Source organism: Capsicum annuum, chromosome 11, assembly GCF_002878395.1.
Source record: "Capsicum annuum cultivar UCD-10X-F1 chromosome 11, UCD10Xv1.1, whole genome shotgun sequence".
NCBI lineage: Eukaryota > Viridiplantae > Streptophyta > Magnoliopsida > Solanales > Solanaceae > Capsicum > Capsicum annuum.
In genome coordinates this window covers 220,774,635-220,800,427 of record NC_061121.1, presented here as the reverse complement: position 1 = coordinate 220,800,427, position 25,793 = coordinate 220,774,635, and the positions used below count along the sequence as shown (strand labels likewise).

General features: G+C 32.5%; 2 protein-coding genes across 3 annotated transcripts; one reads left to right on the top strand and one right to left on the bottom strand.

Moving 5' to 3' along the window:
• Positions 1–1,583: 1,583 nt before the first annotated feature.
• LOC107846213 lies at positions 1,584–4,161 on the top strand. Its single transcript, XM_047400264.1, has 7 exons — positions 1,584–1,687; positions 1,889–2,188; positions 2,270–2,643; positions 2,761–2,820; positions 3,087–3,450; positions 3,610–3,697; positions 3,913–4,161. Exons 1-7 carry the CDS (start codon positions 1,584–1,586, stop codon positions 4,159–4,161), a joined length of 1,539 nt encoding a protein of 512 aa, XP_047256220.1.
• An 8,818-nt stretch (positions 4,162–12,979) lies between these two features.
• LOC107847823 lies at positions 12,980–25,476 on the bottom strand (the record flags this gene model as incomplete). Of its 2 annotated transcripts, XM_047399242.1 has the most annotated exon segments (13): positions 12,980–13,577; positions 14,566–14,668; positions 15,583–15,644; positions 16,274–16,373; positions 16,776–16,861; positions 17,678–17,841; positions 17,974–18,145; positions 18,223–18,364; positions 19,192–20,385; positions 21,470–21,591; positions 23,481–23,789; positions 23,893–24,099; positions 24,808–25,476. In XM_047399242.1, coding segments are annotated over 13 exon segments (3,507 nt in total), but the record flags the coding sequence as incomplete, so codon positions are not given.
• Between the last annotated feature and the right edge of the window lie 317 nt (positions 25,477–25,793).

The following is a 25,793-nucleotide window of genomic DNA, read 5'->3' as shown; positions in this document are numbered from 1 at the left end:
TATAGATACATATCAAGAACTTGTGTGCTCTTTTCATAATTTTAAGGATGATGCATATGTTTTTTGGTTATTTAATGGTTTCACCACCCTCATTCAATTTGGATATTTTTCAATTGATACATATGGTATTTTATTTATTTTCGTGATGCATTTTATACGTGCGTCATTGATACATTTTATCCTGTGAGAAACGATATGTGTGACACTGATATAATAGAATAAAAAATATGTACTAATATTGTTAGTCAGTTATCAAAATATATACATTATCAATATGATACATTTGTTGTTGGAATATTGGTGATACATATGACACATACTTTGTGATAGTGATTCATATTTTTGATTTATTTATAAATGTTTGATACACTTAAATATATGCTTGACATATGTAAAGTTTTTATTTTGGTGTGAGATTGAATTTTTAATGGTTATTAAGTAAGTTTACCAAATTTAGCATTGTGATACATCTGGAACCAATTGTATCATTATGATACATCTGGAACTAGATGTATTTATTCCACGATTTCTGTCTTATTTTACTCACTGTAATAATTGAAAATCAGTTACTTCCTTATTTAATTAACCACTAAATTACAAATGTATTACAATGCATATGTATCAAGGCTAAATATATATATCATAAATATCAAAATCCGAGATATCATGTAATAAAATAAAATTATGGAAAGAAGTGTTAGAACCCATTAAAAATTTAAAATTTATGTAAGTTATCCATCTTTTTATTATACCCTTGCTCTTTTATTCTTTCAAGAATAGTTTGAATAAGATCTTCTTAGTATGTCCTTGATCAATAAATATAATTATTGTTGATTTGTAAAGAGGTATATCGTTTAATAAGTGATACATTGACAAAATTACTTTTAATTTTATAGGAATAAGCGATTTATTAAGGGAAAATTTCATAAATAGTAACTATAGAGCCGTAATTGTAACTTTTCTAGCAACAGTTTCAAAATTACAAAAAATAGCAATATGTATTTTGTATTTGAACAAACTATTGCTAGTTAAATACATATACAACAGAATATTGTGTTCCTAATATAATGCTAATTAGTTTCAGTTTAAAAGGGTAAAAAATGGTTCCATAATTTATGGCACAATTAATTGACAAATTTTCTTACCTTTTAAAACTCGTTTTTTACATCACCGTTAAATTACAACAAATAATTCAAATTCAAATAATTTTTTCCATAACAGAACTAAAATCAAAACCCAAAATCCATATTCAAATTAAAGAACTACTGGTTAAACGTATTTTTTTCTGATCAACTAGCATTGTGAAGAACATTAAAAAAAACATTGCAATTACAGGTATTGTAAAATTATGGAAGCTTTTTTTTTATAATTTCAAATTTGGCGTTGTTATTATAAAGTGTGAAAGTTAAGAAACAATTGTAAAACGTTAATCTGAATTTTAATTTTTGATAAGCTGGTTTCAATTAAATTATTTTTGTGTGAATTCGCTTTGGAGTTTTGTATTAGCGAATTGGTTGTTGTGTAAACTACGAATTAGATATTTAATTTGTCTTTTACAATTTTGTGATTTTCTACATTTGAAGATGGGTAGCATTGTTGTTCTTGTTAAACATTCAGGAAGATGGAATTATGAGCAAGAATATGAAGAGTACATGAGTGATGCGATATTGTTGAGCGTAAACTCTATGTATGACTAACTGTACACGTTACTGGCTTTTCATGTTGATGTTGATTTGACGTGCAAATGCATTGAAATCGAATATCAATTAACAGATAGTGCGGAAAAAATACGTATAATTAATGACATGGGTTTGAAGGTATATATTATGCAGAAAAAAGAGTTGAAGGAATTGACTAATTTGCCTTTATATGTGAGTGTTTCTAACAGGGATAATTTCAGCAGAATTGTAAGTTCATCATTGTGTAATTCGGAAAGTCTAAAGATGTCTGTCAGTGTGAGTAACGTGGGAAATATAAGTACTCAACGAGCATTAATAGTTACTCCGTCAGAAGAATGTTTGGATGTATTTGAAATGGATACAAGTAGAGTTATTATCTCCGACCCACATCACAAACATATTGAGGTTGATCAAGTTTATATCTCGAAAAGAGTATTAAAATCAGTTATGAAGGACTATTCAATTCGTGAAAAGTTTCGAACACTATCTGTAAGATCGAGTAAAACCTGGTAAGTGTATTATGCATTTAGTTATTTGTTTTTTCATATGGTTAATTGTATTTAAGCATATGTATTTATTTATTTTTGCAGTTATACATTGTTGTGCAGATCCGATAATTGTACTTTTTTATTTCATGCATCTGATATCGGTGAATCTGGAATGTTTAATGTTAGAGAATTTTTACCAGAACATACCTGTCCGATCAAAAATAATATTTATCCTAAATTGCATGCTACTAGTAAGTTGATTAGTGGTATAGTCAAACCAAAATTTAAATGCCACAAACGGAAATACAGTCCATCTGAAATTAGAAGTGATATAAAGGAAGACATGGGTATGGATTTAACATATATTATGTGTTGGCGAGCCAAGGAGCAAGCACTTGAAGAGTTAAGAGGGAAACCAGCAGCATCATATGGGAAACTACCTGCATACATTCATGTGCTAAACACTAGTTATCCCGGTTCACATATAAGAATGAAAAAGAATGAGGACAATGAGTTTTTGTATATATTTATTGCACTAACTACCTTCATTCAAGGATTCGCGCATTGCAGATCTGTCATAGTTGTTGATGCAGGTCATCTAAGAGGACTGTATAGTGAAATTTTCGTAGCTGCATGTACCATGAATGGAGCTGGTAAGATATTTAATTATAAATATATTTGATTTCAAATATGTGTCCAGTTGGATGTATTTAGAATGTACATATATATATATTATTTATGTCATGAGATTCAGTTATTATTGCTGAAAGCAAATTGTATTTAAAATATACATATGTAGAAGTTTTAGTTATCCTCTGGAGTTTAGAATCTTTGCAGCTGTATGAAGTTATAATATAAATGTGCATTATTTGATTTGTCAAAAATCATGTATGGTTATATGAATTTTTTGAACATGCAGGACATATATTTCCTTTCGGCTATGGAGTTCTTGATTCTGAAAATGATGCTTCTTGGACTTGGTTCTTTAAAAATCTGAAGGAAGCATATGGTGAGAGAAGAGAAATGTGTGTAGTTTCTGGTCGTAATGCAAGCATCATAAAAGCTGTAAGTGAGGTGTATAATGATGTACCACATTATGCATGCATGTGGCATTTATGGGGAAATGTGAAAAAAAACTTTAGAAAATCACATGATGCATTATCCGATGTCTTCTACACAATGGCAAAATCATATTCAATGACTGAATTTCACGGTTTAATGGAGAAGGTGGAGGCAGTTGATGTTAGAGTGAAGAATTACTTGAATTTGACGGGATACGATAAGTGGACTAGATCATATGCATCAGTTCATAGGGGATAGACTTTGACATCTAAAATTGTTGAATCAATTAATGTTGCACTAGTATTGGCTAGAGAACTACCAATATATGATTTTCTAGAGGAAGTTAGATTGATGTTTGGTAGATGAAACTGTGAAAACAGACAGCAGGCATTGTATACTTTTACAGATTTTATTGGTAAGTTTCAACAAATTCTACAACAGAATGAAGCGGAGAGTACACATATGAAGGTATGATGAAATTTAACTCTTACTAAATATAGATATATTAGTTTTTTCATTTGTTTTTTAAATATATTTTCATATTAACATAAGAAATTAAATAAATTATATTCTGAAATAAAAATACATATGTTGAGATGGTCAAATACATATGGCAAATTGTTTCTGATATAACTTTGAAAATTATTTTTTTTAAAATAATTATTTTTGTTTAATAATTTCAGGTTATACCTGCATCAGAATGTATCTATACAGTCCACGACAAGGAGAAATATTTTATTGTTTGTCTTAATGAAAAGAAATGTTCTTGCAATGCATTTCAGTTGGATGAGATAACGTGTGTTCATGCTTGTGCAGTTCTTGATAGCAAGAATTTTAAGAACGGACCATATTGCTTTGAACTATACAAGCCAAAAACAGTCTTGAGAACATATGATGTTCCAGTTTATCCTCTACCACACAAAGACAACTAGATAATTCCAAATGAAATTTTGGTTGAGATAGTTCTGCCCCCAAAATACAAGCGACCCCCTGGAAGGCCTGCAAAGAAGGATCGTGGAAAGTCCGGACGAGATATGTTTGGAAAGAAAAGTAAAAATTGTTGTAGTTCATGCGGATATAAAGGGCACAATAGGCGTTCATGTAGGAAATACAACAAATGATAAGTCGGTTGATGTATTTAGTTATAAACAATTGAAGCTATTTTTCCTTGAATAAAATATATTTGATTTTTACTTTTAAAAAAATGTTTGATCTTATAGAAGTTGTTATGCTTAATGTTATTGAAAGTTTTAGTTTTTCTTTATTAATAAAATATATAAAGTAACTTTTATATTATGATAATACATGAAATACATTGTGCAGAAATATATATATATATAAATGGATAATTATGTATATACATATATACATATGTATGAAGAGTAAATACACAAATACATATGCGTTAAATACATATATAGATTTTCATTATGATTAAAATATATTTGATTTTTACTTTTAAAGAAATGTTTGATCTTATTGAAGTTTTTATGCTTTATTTGTTTGAAATTTTTTGTTTTCTTTATTAATATAATACATAAAAATAAAATTATATTGTGATAATACATGAAATACGTTATGCAGAAATACATATATACAAAAGTATATCTATGTAAATTATTATATACATATGTGTATGCTTAAAAAAATATATAATGTTTTTGATGTTGTTATTCTTAATTTGTTGGAAAGTTTTTTTGTTTTGTTATTAATAAAATACATAAAGTATCTTTTATATTATGATAATACATGAAATACATTATGCAGAAATACATATATACAAATGGATATCTTTATAAATACATAAATTCATATTTGTGAATATTAAAAACATAAATACATATGCGTTAAATACATATATACATATATACATTTTCATTATGCTTAAAATACATTTTCATTATATTTTTATTTATGTATATATGCGTAATAGTAAAATAAACTAAATATTGTAATATAAACAGCACAAAAAATAAGTATCACAATAATTAAACATAGAAAAATATTGTCATTGATGATTGAATTAACATATGAAACCTAAAATATATTCAAAAAAAAAAATCGTCAACAAAATATTTATTGTTATCAAAAACATCCATCTCAAAATAAAAGTCAAATATCATGTACTTCAGTAACTTTCGTTATCTGAATTTCCCTACGAGGCCTACTTGGTGCTTCATCATCACTTTGTGCCTTTTCTTCTTATTTTTTTGTACCATAATGCCACAACATTGAAGCATATCTCATGCGGAGAATATCTGGATCAAAGTCAACTTTTGGAACACTTCCACCAAATGTTAAGCACTCAGCATATGTAATTATATATAACCCACAATCCCTGCATATATGAAAATTAATAAGTATTAGATAACATGAGAATATATATATATATATAAATAAATAATATGTATATTCAAAACTTACAAGCTGCCACATGGCTGTTGAGGCAAATCTTCCATAATGTAAACATCAAAAAGATCATGTTTATCATTTAATTTGTAATTTAGATGATTGTCAATATCAATACCCTTCTTCTCATAGAATTTACATGCCAAAAGACAGTAAGGTATAATCTCAGCTAACTTCTCAACTTCAGCAAGCACAGTAGAATCATGACCAGCATATGACAGTGAATCATATACGTATATGCATCTACTGTTGAAAGAAAGTACAGCCAGAACCCAGTGATGCTTGGACTTTATGTTGATAGGAATGAATATATGATCAACTATATGCCATGAAACAGTAGCATGCGTGCGAAATCCACTTATGTACTCATTCAAATGGCATTCCTTTCCACCAGCATTAAGCGTTGGATCATCAATTGAATAACTATGCTATACATATATGAGATATTTGGTTCATACTTGAATTTCTTTCTCAAATAGTACAGGCAAACATTAATTTGCTGCATAAAATAAAAGATGATTTGTAAAAGCAACTACCCAAAATTAAATTTTCAATGTGTAAGCCACTAAATGTATGTACTCAAGTACATATGTATCTGAAAATATGATATACTGCATATGTATATAAGAAAATACATATTGTATATAATCAGTATAAGTAATTATAATATAAATATGTAACTCACCTCATCTGACCATGACTGTCCAGGAGTACCCATAACGTAGAACCAATTCTTGTCTTCAACTGATAGAATGTCAAAATTCAAAGCTGATATCTTGGACTTGTTTTTCAAATAATGTTCCCCTTTGTTGCTTCTGTTAATTGATTAAATATACTACTTAATAATAAACAGAAAATGTAAATGAATAATATAATTAAGTTGTAAAGTACTTACTTCTTTGCATGATTTGAGAAGGTCCACTGAAAGCCACGTCATGAACTTATTGGTGACCTTAGTGTATTCAATATCAAGAATTGGATGAGATACAAATGGATGCTTCTGTTTGAATTTTTTTGTCTGCACTTCTGTGCTTTCTTTATAATTACAATAAAATAAAAAAAATAAGTAATAAATAAAATAAAGAAGTTTGGTATATACAAGAAAAAAAATTAAAAGCACAAACCTTCTGCTGAACCAAATTTCATAGTGAATGGTAATTCCTTGAATTTAGATGGTCTCTTAATTCTTGAAACATTCACAGGAGTTTATTCTTTATTTGCAGATGGGTGAACAATAATGCTTCTTTCCAGATTCACATATTGGTTAAGACTGGGTAGCAACTCATCAGGAATTATTACTTGGAATCACGTAAATCTGGTTGAGACTTTCCTTCTCCAAAAACTACTTCATGGGTGTGGACTTATGAATTAATTTGTTCATCCAAAATTGGTTTCTCACATTCAACCATTGATGTATTTTCAATTATTTCTGCAGCCGCTTCAGGTGTTCTGTTTAAAATATACACAAATCCTTTAAAGTTGATACAATAATAAAGAAAGTAAACACAAATTATGCAGGAATTAAGCATGCCTTTGAATCATCTCGGACTCTCAAATTTTGTTGTATGAAATCAAGATTGACATTTCTAAGCACCTCTACTAGAAATGTGTTTTGTGAATCTAAAAATTGCGCTTCACCCACACTTTCATCAATAATTTTTTTGTTCTATTCAACATGTTGAAACATATTAAATAACATCAATATTTGTTCAGGAATTAAAATACAATATTAATTTATTCATCATACCGTTGAATAACAAACATCTCTTGCTTCATGCATGGAGGTATCAATTTTGTCCTTTAATAAAGGAAATAATAAAACATTGAAAATATTAATATTCACCTATATTAATATACATCATAAAGATAAGAATCAACAAATTACCAAAACAACATCATTATCCGCATTATACAACTCCGTAAAATTGGTGCTTTATTTTTCTGTGATCTCTTCAATAACCTGTTCTTAAACATAAACAATGATGACATGTATAGTTCATATATCTAAATAGAAATTTCAATAGTATTAAAAACTAATATACATATGAATGAAAACAATTTACTTATCAACGTGCCTTCAGGACTCTTATCAAAATCATGATGTAACATTGGTGTGGACTCATGGGGTGAAGTATCCTTATCAGCTTCATCCAATTGTGGCTTGACAAATTCATAGTCTTTAACCTGTTTATTGGCATAAAAAATATTAAATACTTAGGACGATCAAAATTAATATAACATTTGATTAGTTTTGAACTACATATGTATATCTGAGTGCATATGTATTTATTCAAATACATAATAAATTTATTTTATATTTATTTAACAGATAAAATATATTTAAAACATCAAATGAACACAAAATTACTTACCAATATGCCTTCAGTATTCTTATTAAAACCTTCCACAGTCATTGGAGTTGATTGATGTGGTGATGTATTCTTATCACCTTCCTCCATTTGAGCCGTGTCACAATCTTTGTCTTTTTCTTGTTTCTGGTCGTTGAAAAAATATAAATACATTTGATTAAATATGTATTTATCCAAATATAAACACATTCTCAATATGTATTTACTCTAACCTAAATACATATTAAATTTGTATTTATTCAAACATAAATACATATGTTTGTATTTGTTATACGTATATAACAAATCAACTGTAATTATTCAAACATAAATACAAACTAAATATGTATTTATTCAAACATAAATACATACTAAATATGTATTTAGTAAAACCTAAATACATATTAAATATGTATCTACCAAACATAAATACATATTAAATATGTATTTATTCAAACAAAAATACATATGTTGTATATGTATATAACAAATCAATTGTACTTAACAATTATTCTTTATAAAACCAAAATTTTTGTACCTTCATCTCATTTATCGAATTCATTATTTGATCACACCTATTCCGAATGTCATTAAACTCTTTGCGAACCTAAATTCAAAGAATTAAAATTAGATTTGAAAGAAACGAAAATACCAAAGTCTTAAGCATAAATTACCTCATCACGAAATTTTTCAAACACTTTCTTAGAAAGAACATCATCTTCGTCTTCACGATTGAAAAAAGACATATCAGGTGACTCAACCGGAATGTCTTTCCTGTTTGAAGGTACTGTTTCTTTTGATTGAATCGCCTTGAAAATTGGTGTCTTCACAGAAGACATCTTCACAGCACGACTTGGAGGAGACCTTTTTGGTGTATGCTGATCTACACCTTTTGATTGATTCTTCAATTTTTTCTTGGCAGGTGAATTGGACGAATCGCCCTGATATTTTTTTTTTGTTGATTGAAAACTGGTGTTTAGGTGGAGGATCCTGAAAATCATCATCAGAATCAACATAATCTTCTTTATGACTTCCACCTCTATGAAAAACCTTCTTTGGTATCTGAAAGGTTGAAATCTCCTTTCGTGTTTGCTCAATGTTCTTGAAAACAACCTACAACATACATGATAACCAGTTAACCTTGACAGTAATGCAAATCATTCACCCACTATTTTTTGTAAATTAACACATATGAATACAGTAAATATATTTACAACATAATCAGAACATCACATAAAATAGTATATTTTCAGTAAACTAACCTTATTATTTGAATCATTAAACAAACTTTCCATCAATGATTCATATCGTGGGTGAATAGCATTTGTCTTCCAATTTAGAAGACGTGGAATTTGAGAATCCACCTTGAAAGCAACAGTACGAGGGACAGCAGAACAATACTCGTACAACCAAATCTGGATGGCAAGTGGCATTCCATGAAGCATGTAAAACTTTCCTGTGGGTTTCAACTTTTTATTCAAACTTTTTGCTAATTCTTCATATGCAACCAATCCCCAAGGATAGTCCCTGTAACGATCACTCTTGACCAGATCAAAATGGAGGCGTGACATAATAATAGTATCAACAGACGAAAGTAAAAATCCATGAATAAAATATAAATTAGCAAACTTGATCGCATCTTTATCATTCTCGCTCCCCCATATTTTATCAGTAACAGTAGCAAATAATTCCTTCTTCTGAATAAATCTGGAACCATCAAAATACTGATCAATAAATTTATTTGGAACGTCTTCATCAAACCCAAAATCATCCCTTTTTGAATGACAATTCAAATCAGTTACTACAACAAATTCTCTAAGACTAAAATGCAGAGTTGTGCCCATCGCACGAATTACTATGTCACTTGTTGAACTTTCGGTAGTCTCCAGTGACATAATGCATCTCCCTAATTGTGCTTGCACAACACAATTCTTTTTCTTCATGAAAACACCAAAAATACTATCAGTACAAAATTTCTTGAATTGATTCTTCGTTAGCATTGCCTTAATACGGTCTTCAATGTCATTGACCGTATGACAATCGATATGTGGTGCAAATTTAGGCAATACTCTTGCCATGTATATTTTATCGCGCAAAACCTATAAAAAACAAAAATACAATTATATGTTTAAAAAGGCCAAATATGTATTTATACAAATACATCTTTAAAGTTGGATTACAACATAAAAACAAAAAATTAGCATATGTATTATATGAATACATCATTGCTAGAAATATAAGACTTATCTAATGAAAATACATATACAAATATAAATTATCTAATGAAAACATATACAAATACAAATCTTAACATTATCAAATACAGTATGTTACACAAGACTTAAATACAAAAATACAAATTATCTAATCAAAACATATACAAAAACAAATCTTAACATTATCAAATACAATATGTTACAAAAGACTTAAATACAAAAATACAAATTATCTAATGAAAACATATATAAATACAAATATTAACATTATCAAATACAATATGTTACATAAGAGTTAAATACAAAAATACATATCTTAAATATCTAATACATAATAAATACAACTCTAAAACTTATAAGTAACAAATCCCATAAATTTTCATAATTACATATCTATAACATAACATATATAGACCTTCACATATATGACTACAAATTTCATACCTTGACTGAAAGCTAAAATAAACACACAACTTATTAATTGCATATATAAAATACATATATTAATATATTGTACATAATCTACAGAATTTTGCAAATGCAACAATACCTCCTCAACTTTCTCTTCTTCAGATGACGATTCATAATCAGATGAAACCGGGCTTGAATGAGATTTTTTATCTGGCTTTCTCTTTTTCGCTTTTTTTAGATTTTTTTTAGATTTGGGGGACAATGATTCCTTCACTTCTTTTGGTTTCATTATTTTAGCAGACTTTTGGGGATCGTTTCGCTTCTTCGATCTCCACTCTTGTAAGTTAAGACTTTCCTTTGACTAATTATTACAAAAAACCAAGTTGTTGTTTTCATCTTGGATTAAACCTAGGCTAAAAGATGGTATTTCATCAAAATTCATAGAACAATTTGCATGCTTTGATATTATAGCGGTAAACAAGAAAAAAATCAACACACGAAATTAAACCTAAAAAAAAAACCCAAATTAAACACAAACAATTTTATGTTTCAGTTTATGACGAACAAAAAAAAGAAGAAGTCATAAGAAAAATTTAACATGCATTAACTGAAAAATCACTTACCATAAAAGGTGGAAACAAGGTTCATCAAGATTTAGGGAGAAATTTTCGGATTTTGAAAAAGAAAAATAGTCGAAGGAGATATTGGAGGGAATTGAATCTTTGTTTGTGCGTGAAAAGAGGTAAACAAAAGTTAAAGAGGCGTGAAAAGCGTATGGTGAAAAAAAAAGAGTAGATGTCACGCGTCAGTTAATTAAAAAGGTAAAATAATGCTACTTTTGCTAATAGTTGTAATTTTGAAAAACTATTGCTAGTACTTGTAATTATTGTCTTAGAGTTGTTAGTTTATGTAATTTTTCCATTTATTAAAGGGTGTGCCCAGCTTAAATAAAGCAAAAAAAAAAAAAGAAATAAAAAGAATAATAAATAAATATATAATTCAAAATATCATTAATAAGATTAATTTAATAAAATATTTACTTAAATTTTTTTATAAACATATGTCAAATAATATAAAATACAAGGCAAAGAAAAGTAGAGATAGCCGTAGGGCCATTTCAAAGAAGAGATACTAAATAATTACAAGAACACGTAAAGTTCCATGTGGGAATGGTTGTCCAAATGAATGAGGGCAATGTACAAATTGAAATAGCCACATGTGAAATTATATATATATATATATATGTGTTGTTGCTATTGATTCGCACTTCCTATGCTACATCTTTTCACATTTGTGTGTATATAAAATTTAATCTTATATATTAGTGTGTAATGTATAAGATAGTAATTTATATATGCATGCAAACACGGACAGGCATAGCAATAGAAAGTACGAGTCAAAATCATGAACTTTTAAATTCTAAATCCGTCCTAGCATGCAAAAAGACATTTTTACAGTATAATTTGTTATAATGGAAACTAATTGAGACTATAAGCAATGAAATTTAATAGATGAATGATTACGAAAGATCAAAAAATGAAGCACCTTCTCCTTGATATTAAATATGAATTTCAAAGAATTCAAGTATAAAGTAAATTTAGAAGATAAATTGTTATTAAAAAGAGATTGACTTCACAGCTAAAGTTTGCGGTGAATAGATAGAATTTCTTCTTTTTTAATCAGAGTTTGAGTTTGAGCTCCGAGTATGAAAAAATTCTTGATAGGAGATGCTTCTTTTTTAATGAACCTTGCATGTATGCAACACAAATTCAAATTAATCAATCCTAATGTGAGTGCATCAGATACCAATGAAAATTCCAAAAAAAAAAAAAAAAAGTTTTCAACTTTTTTATGAAGACAATGCAGACATTGATAATTCTTTACATTGAACGTTGTATATAACTTAAATCATATTGCAAGTTTAATCAATAACTTTGAGGATGTTATAGTTTAAAAAAGGAACCTTGACGTAATTAATAAAGTTGTTATCATGTAATCTGAAGGTCACTTCATTCAATCTGTGGAAACAACCTCTTACCAAAATACTTAGTAAGATTGCACATAATAAATTCTTGTCATCTAACTATTTAACGAACCGTATGCATAGCGAAAGCTTAATCGGACTTTTTCATCTGAGAAAAAACTACCTACCTTAATTTTTAAATTGAACAACAATTATCTTTACTATTTTGTCGTGACTTCTGCCTCCAATATTTCTTTTCCCGAACTGCTTTGCTATGCTTTTTCTTGAATCGGGGGTCATTCAAAACAACCTCTCTACCTTCCAAGGTAAGAGTAAGGTTTGCATATACACTACATTCTCCGGACTCTACTTGTGGGATTAAGCAGGGAATGTTGTCCCAATAGAAACCAATTACCTTACTCATAACATACAGAGAACGACAAGAAAGTTACTTTTACATTTCACTTGTTCTACATATACAACATACAAATATGTATTGACATAACCAAACTTAGAAGGCAGAAAGAATCACCTCAGAGAAACCTAAATGACAATCCTACAATGATACAGCCAAAAGGTTGCCAGAGTCTATGTGAGCAAGACAGGAAAGCCTGCTGGAGTAATAAGCCTGCTGGAGCAGATTGCTGCTTTTGAGGATCTTAAATAGACATGCACGACGCTTACTGTATATGTGATCGTGGTTGTGGGGCACGAGTGCGCCTTTGAACAAAATGTGCACCACGAAATGTCAAGATGCTATTGTTCGTGGAAAATCTGACCTCGTGATCTCCTTCTGCTTACAGTATCCTCCATGACGGGTGGCTTCAGACAAGAAAGACCTGATGTCCCATCTGTTTACCAATAACCTCTGAATAATGGCCGTTATAATTCAGACGCTCCCAGAAACTTGACAGGCCGAATTCTCCATGTTTGGGAGACTTGAGATAACATAGATACAACTCTTTGATGTTCTTTGCAAATGATTTCCTCATGTGAAGCACCTGCAAACATCAGACATTTATTTTGCACTTGGTTTCTTATCTCCCGTCTATTCGAAGAGGTAAAATGCAACTTTTCTTGCACCAAGTGAATGTATTTCCGCAAATGACATTCCCCCAAAACAAAATAATCAAGATATGCATATGAGGAATGTGAACAGTTGCTGAAATTTGTACACAATTTACTGTTTGAAAGAGCCGTATTAAGATGTCCATTTTGGAAGAAATACGAATGTTTGGGAATGAGTATGTATGATTAGATCAGCTGTAATAGATCATCCATTTTAGGACAAAGAAGAATGATTGGAAATGCCAGGGTATGATTTCTACAAGTTTTTGGAAAGTTCATAAAGTCTATGCTGCTCGGACTCTCCAAAACTACAGCTGTACCTGTGTCAGATCCTCCAAATATATAAGATCCAACATGCACCCATCGGCATTTTGAAGTGTCCAAGCAACGTAGATTAAGGTTGCACATCTACTGCTGGAAAGTACGCTTGCTTCCACTATCTTCAAAGTAGACGGTTTATGTTGCAGAAGTTATTCATGCAGCACCAAACAGATTTTTCGCAGTCCTATTGACTATTGCTGACAAGCTATGGCAGCTATTTCTCAACTTTTCTGGAATCCAATGGTCTATGCCTAAGAATACACGGGATCTTCGCGTTGTTGGTATAGTGGCTGGAAAAAGCAACAAAATAGCTTGTGGCACGCGATTCCAGCTTGTATCTGGTGGGTGATTTGGAGAGAAAGGAACTCCAGACGTTTTAAAGAGAAGCAAAAATGGGACAAGGATAGTTTGATGGTAGTATCCTGTTATTTCACTTTTGGTGTCAAAAGGAATATGCAAATGAGGCAAAACTCGACTAGATTTCATTTGTCCCTAAGATTAGCAGAGGGCTACTTTTTCGCTCCCCCCCCCCCCCCCCCACACACACACGTACAGAAACTCCAGCACTACCTTTGTGCTGTTTATGAATACAACTATTACCTGTGAAATGTCTCCTTTCAGACAAGATCGACAATCCACTGCAGACTGCAAGATACTTCGTATAATGCTGGCAATATGTTGAGTTTCCTCTGACAAGAAACATCTGCAGAAGTTCATATTGAAAACAATCATAACTTCATCAAACAAGTTTTTAGTCAACGACAAACTGAAAAGTAAAGTTACGGGTTCGTGCCTGGATATATATATATTGTTGTTCATTCCATTTTAATGGTTGCTCATTAAATTGGAACAATTGAATGAAAGAAAGGTTACAACTATAAGCTAGATAATTGTAGTAGCCTACATGTCCTGCTACTAGAAGAATACAATAAGGTCTCTGTACAAGATAAAAGACTATTATCATAACAAAAGTACAAAACCAGTTAGTGCTGTTCAGCTTCAGATGAGCTTTTCTCTTTCCTCCATTTGTAATTTAGTTATACGAATAAAGATATATTAGCCAAAAGCAGCTCACAGCTTCTTAAAAAGAATAAGTTGAAAAATTAAGAGAAGACGACAAAATGTGATAGTGATACCAGATACGCTTGTCCATCCTTTATATCCTCACTAATCACAGAAGTGGAGAACTACAAACAGAGTTCAATGTCTCAACCAACAATGGTCAAGTGAATGTAAATACACTCTAAATATTCATCTTTCTGACTTACCCTTGCAACTGTTTCCTTCCCGTTCTCTGCACCACCACCACCCCCATGTGCACATACCCACCAGTCATTCTCAAGGTCACTGCTAACTGTCATTTACACAGGTCACGTCATCTTATACCCACTGGGACTCCTACTCAATCACAGATCATATTCCCTTTTTTCATTAGTTTAAAACTGCAAAATTACAAATCTATAGCTGCTAAAGTTGATGACTAAATCCCAGATTATGTGCTACAAAAATAAGCACCAAAATATTCCATCTTCTAAAATATTATTCATATCCCAAAATATCAGTTTGTGTGCGTCATAAAGAGAGAGAAAATAAGGAAAGTGATCAAGTCGACCTTACATGTGCAGGGAGTCATTCAGATATGCCATATGTGCAGAATGAAGATCCATCATATCTTTGACCTGATGACCAAAAAATGTATCACAAGTGTGGAGTAAAATCTTGAACAACGTCAAAATGACAGAGAAATCTCCGGATCGAATTAATAGGAGTTTTTTAAAATAATTTAGAATTACTATCAACACCAAACACCTAATGCTTAAATAATGAAGCATTAAGTGCTTAAAACCTGTTTGATCCAGACATACTAGAAAATATACAAGTGAGAAATAAAACAGAACTGTATTTCTACAGCAAAAGATAATAGAAAATAAGAAGTTGAGAATAATTTGACACTTCTGTGTAGTAATTGGTAACTTCTGAATGAGTGACCCAGTCATAGAAAAAAAGATGGAAGCATGTTCACAAGGATAGGTCAATATACTCATTTTAACTTCTAAACTAAGCTACAACAGTTAATTGATTTTCAACAGCTAATTAACTCATCCAAATAGGTTTACACCTTGGGCATGAAAAGCACAAGATATAAGAGCTCAAAACAATTCTAAAACAACAACATTATCATTAAGCATACCATAGGGTACCAAGATGCAGTAGATCACAAGATTAAGAATAGTGAAAGGCAGATAATCAAACCAAACAACAAATGAAGGGAAAAATCATTGAAACCTAGATACAAGGTGTTCCTAACCTTATCCTTAAGAGAATGCATGAATCTGCACCAGGACACAAGAGATAGTTGTGATTGTACATATTGTTGCAACGTAGATACAAAATGATTAAGCTGATGCCTGAAAAAAAATCAGAAACATATAAGTAAAACAGCATAAAACAGCAAACTCAAATCACAAAAGTAATGACAAGACTCAGCCCTGTAGGATACATGATTGGAGCAGGAAATTCTTGTGATCTTAAAGATGTCATGTGGAAAAGTTAGAACTAAATAGTTGCCAAAAAAAGAAAGATGCATTCTTTTTGAAATGGAGGGAGTAAACATTTTCACACATCTGAGCATGTACAACATTAAGCAACATCATACAGAAAAACATTAAAAAAGCATGAGCATAATGTCTTGTGGTTATTCCTTCAACGTTATATCTTTTTCAAATACAGTTACAGGACATGTCTTGAGTCAGTTGATATCAAGATAGCCAGAAAGAAAGAAGATAACAATCATTAAAATGCAAAAGGACCTCGTTTCAGTTAAGATGGACAATTGCTTTGGTTCTGCATTATCAAATACAGAACGTTGATTCTTCTTGTTCAATTGAGAGAGATCCTGTTCACAAGGACAACATATCAAAATTATTAGGTGAATTAAAGCATCAATTATAAACAATAATTTGGTCAAGCCAGGTTTTAAAATTGCAGCTATGATTTTAGTGTGCAGAGTGATCTTTTCTTTTTTAATTTTGGGAAGAAATGAATGTAAATATGCATCCTCAGTAAGCTTGTTTCATATTATCAGCATGATTGAGAAGGGGTAAGATACAAGAGCAACACATTTCTTGAAATACTTCTCTCAGTTGAAAACCTTAAGAATCAAATCCTTCAGAAAATAACTAAACTGAGATGGTGGCCACTAGAAGCAAACAGAATTGCGAAACTGCATGCTGTGACCGAACCACAATTTCCGACACTTGAACTATATCCAAAGACAAATAAGCGCAGTTTCATTCCTTCATCCAACATAGATTCGATCGTTAACCAGTAGGCTGAATACATCAATGCCTTAACTAGGGATTTGAAAATATATATATATATATATATATGGGGATATCCCTGTCTCAACCTATGTACTCTAATGACAAGAAGCAACGAAATAGGGTTTTCCATTGTCAATTGATCATACAAGGGATAATTTCCACATTAAATGACTGTTTCAGCCAGACAAGCCCAACCAGGCCTGGATTTGCTTTAAGTTCAAGGAACTAGGTATAGACCAGTTTCCAGATTACTTTAAATCGTAGATATGCAGAGACAGGAATCCATAAAGAAAAGAAAAAGAGAAGGATTATAGAAACATACAATCTATGCATAACACATATAAGCATGACGCATCTAGAAAAACACGAGACCAATATAAGATCAGTACCTTCAATACGCGCCACACATCACTTAAAGAGAAGACAGCAAGCTTGACTTGCATCAGAAAACTCCAGATGTCCGAGTATATTCTCAATGCTCCAGGAGACAATATGATGTTGAGTGGCCAATCTAGTCGGTAACCCAGCCCTAAAAAATCAAAGGAGTAGATTCCTGCCAAGAGTAGTATAGTTCTAAAAACTGAACCAAAAATGTCAACAGAGGAGGACAATGCACCATGTATACAGATATTCAGAGAAACAGAAATGAACAGAAAAAAAGTAGAACATGGCATGAGGATCCTACCATGAAATGTTCCTCTAGCCGAAACTGAGATGTTTGTCATATTATTCTCTTTCACATAGACATACAAACGGTCCTTATAAGGGTCTCCTTCACAAGAAGATCTCTGAACTGACAACTCCAGAATGCCCTGAATTTCTGAGATTCTCTTTTCAGCCTCTATGGTGTACCATTTCTGTATTGAAGATAATTAAACAAAATCAAGAAAAAGAAGGTTAAGAAAAAAATCTATGAAGTGGAAGAAGAACATACATGATGTTGAAGAGAGGTGACAAACAGATGTGCCCAATCTGCTAATTCCATAAAATGGTACCTCCTTAGTGCCAGTAAATGGTTTTGCAAACTAAAACCTTCTTCAAGTAATTTAATAGTCAGTTTGCTCAAATATTTGTATCTAGAAACGTCAAGGAAAAATGAGAGGCCACACAAGAATGTTTTTGTCTGCCTGCTCCCCAACAGGTAAAGGTTAATTAAATAACATAAGGAGAATGTTGATTATTAACAAATAAAGTCTTAAGCGAAAAAATTATTTATTTTTTAAAAATACTCTTCACAAAATTAGAGAAAGAAGTGAAAATATAACTTTCGCAGGTATAAATCAGCTGACAACAATAACAGAGTTGAGGAGTCAAAGAAGAATAACTAAGAGAACTATCGCCCACCAAGGTATAATGGATCTAAAAACAGATGATAGATGTCAAAGCAGGAAGGAAAAGATCACTATTACAAACTTGGAGAAGGAAATTGGTTCTATAGAACTACAGCCCACTATGGAACATTAGCTCAGCAACTCAAATACTCCACTGACCTGGAACTAACTGATTATTCATGAAAACCCATCAACTGAGATTGCATAAATCAGAGAAGTCTAAAAAACTTCCAACTTCAAAATTCTAAAATACTCAGATTATTAATCATTATCATGTCAACTATATAGATGAACTTCACTCATTGAATTAAATTTTAGAACTACAGATCACAGATATATAAATTTGTACCTATTTCATTAATTTGTCACTGCTAAATGTACCCTAGGTTGACTTTAATATAATATGTCAAGTAGTCAGAAAAATGTAAAGGGAATTCCTCGCTCATCAGGAATGGGAGAAAATTGGAAGCCCACATTACTATAGCCTAAACAAATGAGGGAAAATAAAAGACAGATTATTCCAGCTGTTGATTAGCTTCATTTCATGCATTCTAGAGTACACATAAGGATACTGAAGCACAATCTCTTCCAACAGGCACTTTTTGATAATATGATCCAGTGGCATCTCGAGAACTGTCACCAAACTAGTCTTCTGATGTCTGACAGTTGTACTGGAAATGTTGCTAGAATTAGCAAGAAGTCTTTCCCAACCACTACCACCAACAGCATTTTCCAATGATGAGACTCTTTCATAGTGGACCTTTGAATTTACAGGGGAACAAGTATGAGATGGCTCTGCCGTGTTCTCCAAGTTTCTGTTGAAGCAATCTTTTAAGTTATTTGGACGACTAGTACGAATGGAAGAAGTAGCTGCTGTACTAGTCAAAACAGAATTCCCAGCTCCCAACTGATCTCTGGAACTGGTAGCGGACTTTTCCATATACACCTCACAAGGATCCTTTACAGATGTGAAGTCAAAAAAAGGATAAGGTTCTCTAGAATCTCTTGAGCACAGTTGTTCAGACTCCCTCTTTGGGTTAAGAGAATTTCTAGTCAAAATTGGGTTCATGCTGAAAAAGTCTGAGTGATGCTTCAGCTGCCATGATGGCAAACTTGTTGAACTTGAAAAGGTACGAGCTCTATTTGGATGCTGATCCTTTTCATAAGCCTCAGGCAGTGAAGGATTTCGAGGTAGAACTGAACCACCAGAATCTACATTGTCATGAAGCTGGACACCAAATCTACAACTACTTATCTCCAGCTCAATCTCAACTGCATGCAACCATGTAGTCTTAGAGCTCCTCCCGTGATTATTCAGAAGATTTCCTGGAAAGCAATCAGGCAGCCAGGATGTACTTTGGCCACTGTTAGCAATCTGGTTATCAATTGTCTGAGATATACTTTTTTCCTCACTTCTATAGGGCAGAGAACTGTCACATGCAGCTCTTTCACTGTTACTAACAACCGCAGAAAAACATGATATTTCCGTTCTTTTACATGTTTCATATGAAACATATTCTGCAGAGCGTGAAGTCTCATCTTGCGGAAACTTCTGCTTCAGCAGAAGCTCATCAGCAGTAAAACTTAAAGCAGATAAATAATCTGGTTCCAACTCCACATCATTACCAGCAGCATTGATCGATAGATCGAAATCGCTTTGCCCCTCTGAGTTATCTTCCCATGAACATTCAGATGATTCCAGGAGATCTTCAGTACAAGAAAAATCATTGTCTGTGCTAACTTCAGCTTCCACGGTGTTATGAGGCCTAAAAATTCAGGTAGGATACTCTTTAGCAACAGAGAAGGACTTATACAATACAAGAAACAGAAAGGTACTGACGAAATGTTCAGATCAGCCTTTACAATGAGTGAAGAGAAGAGATTCAGCTATGCAGCTCTAGGAACTCAACAAAGAGTTCAATGAACTCATTTGCTGTAAAAGCATTCACCCAAAATATTAAGGCAATCAATAAAACCCTTTAGGTTCCCCTAATATACATGATGTGGACTTACATGACTCAACACCCTTCTGCATGTGCAGCCTGATTTATGGATTAACACGTGGACTTTAATGCAGACTTATGAGTCTTAGAATGGGCATTCTAAAGGTTAACTCAATACCATGTGAAAAAATCAGAACATCTGACACGTAACCTTAAAGCAATGGGTGGAGTGGCCCAAACCTTTACAGACCTGGTTGGACCAATATGGGACTGTATATAACTCAACACACCTTGTTGGACTGGGTAAACCTTTTCATTTACGAGCTTAAACCATCAAAAAGGAATACTTTTAGGAGTCGTTTGGAGTGAGGTATGCGGTATAATAATCCCGGAATAAAATCCATGATTATTTTATCCTGTGTTTGGTTGGAGGTATTAGTTAGTCCCAAGATTATTAATCCCACCATTTATACCATAGTGATGGGATAAGTTATCTCATATACATGGTGGGATAACTTATCTCAGGATAGCTAATCCCGGGATAACTTGTTCCCAACCAAACGACCCATTACTTATTTATTTTAGACCTTCAACACGTTCCCTCGGGTGCAGTCAAAATTCTTTTTCATGGACCGAGCAAGTAAGAAGCTTTTTTATGAAGAGCATGACGAGACTCAACTTACTTAAATACCATGTTGAATTGGTTAACAGACTTACCTAAAAATTTAAATGTGTGAAGAGTAGATACTTTATTTATTTACTTATTTCTTCAAAATTTCATTCTTCAGATCATGAAATTTTTTCTCTCTATGGTTGGAGCACAAAAGCTATAGAAAAAGAATGATGGAAGAATAAATGAGCAAGTACGTGAGGACATGCAATGAAGTACATAAAAAGGCACACTTACAAAGTTTGATCTCCAGTATCAATTGAACATGTTTCCAAGCTGTCACTAGTTGAAAACACTACAGGAGAGTTCAAATTCCTGGCATGGTTTGCATATCTATGTTGCATGCCTTGCAGAGATATCTGGGAAACAGAAATCTTATGTAACACATGAAAAGGTAAAAAAGGAAGATAAATATTAACCTTGTTTTACTTCTATGATGCAATAGAAGGTGAGAAACTAGCATTACTGTGAAAAAAGGTTGTTCTAACTGTCCAGATTAGTTGATGCATCATAAAAATAGCAAAGGATTTTGTTCATCAAGGGATATGCATCCAACTTGTACTCTACATACACGCAAGAATGGCACCTCAAAAAGTTAATGTCAGGAAAGTGTAAACAAAAAGTAATATATTTGGTGGTAAGAAACCACGTCTTACATGTAGTGCTGTCTTTATGTAGCGTATTCTTTGTTTTAAGTATCTCATTTCTTCTCCTGTCTTGGTCTTTTAATATCATCTATTTCATTTCTCGCCTATTGTTACATAAGAAGTGCATGAGGGAAAAGGATATGTAACACTTTTGCAGAGGGTTTGTCAAGACCTTTTAGTGGACCTCTGATGTTCACTTCTTTCCATCCATGAAAGCAGGACTTTGAAATCATCTACAGTTAAAATAAATTATATGGAAAAATGAATGGTCCAAATCAAAAAAAGGGAGACAGGAAAAGAAACCATGCAGAAAAAGGGGGTAAAAGGAGACAAGAAAAACGGATCAAATCTTTCCCTTAGGGGTATGATCTAAAGAAAAAAGGAAACAATTGGTAGTCGACCATTAACATTAATGTACATATATATAAATTATTTTAAGTTTACAATGCCAAGGACTGTTTTTGGCATCACAGATTTCACCAAAGAAGGATTTTTCTTTCCCCTTCTATTTCTGCCCAAAAACAACTCCAGTTTTTTTCCATTTTCTTGTTTGCCCTTGCTCTCCCTCAGAACTTTCCTCCAAACACAGATAAAAAGAAAAAAAACATTATCCTCTCCTAATCTTAGAAATCATGTCATTTTAGAGAATGGTTTACAACAAAAAAACAAAGAATTTTATTTTAACTCAAATCATAGTTTGTTGTCAGGAGATCATACAACGATGTGAAGATCAAGAAGTAAGAGAAAAAGAATTGGGAGTAGCGGAAGGGTAAATGTGGGAGTGGATTGCATGGTGGGGAACCGAACCTCACCAACAAGTGAAAGTTCAAGTAGCCAGCCAACTGAGCTACTAAGATGTCCCCGTGAAGATCAAGAAGTCAAGAGTTTAGTAACATCAAAAAAGACATTGTTCCTTTTCATGAAGTGAAAGTTGTTTACATAAACTCCAGACAAGGTCGATTCCAATATCTCATTTTTATCCTAAGCTACCTCTTTCTTGTCTTCAACCAAGCCAATGAATCTAGAATTGGAACTCACCAATGAATCTAGAGTTGGAACTCATCAAGCAATGAACAAACAAAATCTGGCAGACTAATACCGAGCTATCAATGGGTATTCAGCTTCATTAATAAAAGACCACAATCTGAACATTTGAAAAAAAATCTTCCAATCCTGTCAGGCCTCCATGTCCACATTTTTCAAGGCAGCAGCAGATTTAGAAAGAATCAAAGAAGTTGGAACAAGTTAAAGTATCAAACAAGTGTTTCAAAACCATCACCAGTGGAGAAGATAAAAAAAAAATTATCTGTAATAGTTAAAAAAATTCTCTATATTACTAGCATATAAATCTATGATAGAAAATCTTTAACAGGATAAGCAATCACGGAAAGATCATACTTTTAAATAGACAAACAGCACAAGCAATTAGCATTTATTCAACATAGCTTAGTTATCCTGGAAATTATTTCATGGAACTGACAGCTGCAAAAACAGGAACACAAGAAACTTAGTTCATGGCTCTACAGCTGTAGATACAGGGTGACAGCAAAAACTTTACAAGCAAGAAGAATATGGAACTGTGGCCTCTCAACCGAAATTACCTCCCGAAATCTGAACTCTGATTTAGTGAAAACGTTGTCAATTTTCTCCAGCATCTTTTGGTAAAAACTGTTTCTTGAAACTACCATTGTCTCAATAGCTCCTTTTTCAAATAACAAGGAAGATTTGAAGCTTGGGAATTCATTTGAAAACCCACGGATTCCAGGAAGGAACTCTTCATGGATACCGTTAAATGGTCCAAAAGCATTACAGAACTCAAGTAACTTCATTATTATTTGAAGCTGTTGACCTGCTCGGAAAAGGGGAAGCAAACACTCCTCCAGAAACGAAGGCAAAACTCCCTCTCGCACCTGAGAATTGAGTAGCAGGTGATAAAAACAGACTCTAAAAAAGTCACAATAAGCATATCAGCATTAGAAAGAAATTATAGCTCCAAATGACAGACAGCATTACCCTAACACTTGCTAATGGGAAGTCATTCGAGACTCCAGTGTTACCCCTCTCATGATCAGATTGCTCTTTCACAGTTTCCACGATGAACTCATTAAAAGGATCAGTAATGCTGCCTTCAAAAATCCATGATCTAATAAATCCACAGTAGGGTTCCCATGAACGTAGAAACAGGAATTTAAGGAGAGAACAATGGGCCGGATTAGCCACCTAGCCACAAAAAGACAAGAAACAATCAAGCAAAAGAGATACCTTATTAATCTCTTACCCCAAAAAGTTCAAATCCATAAAACCCAACACCTTGTTGCACCAAAATGTAACTTTTTCCACAATGGATAAGGAAGTAAAACTTAGGACTACACATATTATTGTAATAACAAAATCAGTGACTATATCATTCAGTCTACATGAAAAGTTGCAGTATAATACCTAAAGCTACATAAATTCCATTAAGAAAGTCAAAATTCTCTTTCCAACTCACAAACATCTCTTAGCAGGATCATATTACCTATTTTGGTCATTTCGGTATCATTCCAGATGGCAACACAAATTTAGGCATTTTGACAAAATGTGAAAATGCGTTCACTTTCCCTCTAGCGTCCCTTAAGTATATGGACTCCTTCCCCACGTATTATTACACTGCTCTTTGTATACATATCTACTCATAACCAGCTGCTTACCTTCTCAGATATAAAAAAATAAAAAGAAACATTGATCATGTAATCCATGAAGCATTTATATCAAGGTGATAATCAATTACCACTGTCTTCCTAAAGTGCAAAATCAAAATATTCATCAAACAGCAAAGTACCACATCAAACACATACAGCTGATGTGCAAACAGAATTAGGAATCCAATTTTAAGAATGTCAAAGAGTGGAAAAGCCACTAAATGAACTGCTTATATATAATGCGAACCTTTAATTGTGTGTACAGGAAAGCGAGAAGAGCACCACTTCTGTGGAAATTATTAAACTCTAAGAAGGCTTTGGCGCTTATTTCTTGAAGAGATATTTCTGAGTATCTAAGAGCTAGATCACTCATATTGCAAATATTACCAAGCACATCCATCTGAGTTCTTAATCCAGCAGAGTGTAGATAAGCCTCTAGTAATGTGATTTCACCATGCCCAGCAGTAGTAAAACAGCCTCCACCCTTAGTCTTCACGCGACGCCTCAAGTTGACAGAAGCATATAGTGTATTTAGGGAGGAGGTATACCCATCTAAAACTTTTGCCACAGAAACTGCAAAGGCCTGATTAACAAGTGTATGATTGCTCATTTGGTATCCCAAACCATCACCAGCATCACACTTTTGAACTTCATCCTCACTTCCATCTAGACTTAAACATGTAAAATGATGGACAAATTTGTGAAGAAGGAAAATGATGCAACCAAAATGCCCAATTGATTTAAGTAAATTTCCCAAAGCAACGATGCTTGAAGACCGCGTCCACAAATTTGGGATATGATGGAAGGATCTATCAGCTGAGTCAAAACAAAATAACGCAGAGAGCTTTTGAATAGATATCAGAGCAGATTCTACACCTTGCAAAGCACCCAATGCCAGCCTCACCAAGCTAGACTCCTAAAACGATGAACAAAGGTAAAGGGTATTTTTCATTTTCCGGGACTATGAAGTAGCAAAAAAACATTTCGTTCATTCATTATAAAATGATAATATCACAAGAGATAAAGACAACGCAACTTTCTTTCTTGTCCCAAAAAAAGAACAGTTTTAACCTTGAGAATCAAAGAAAACAATAAACGGTAAAAGAACACAACCCAAAAACCTGTCCCAGCAACACACAAGTATAAAGCAGTTTCACAGGTAGTACATTATGCACTCAAACTGGTAAAGTTTCACTCCCATTTTATTGTTTAACTAACAACAAGAAAAAGGTT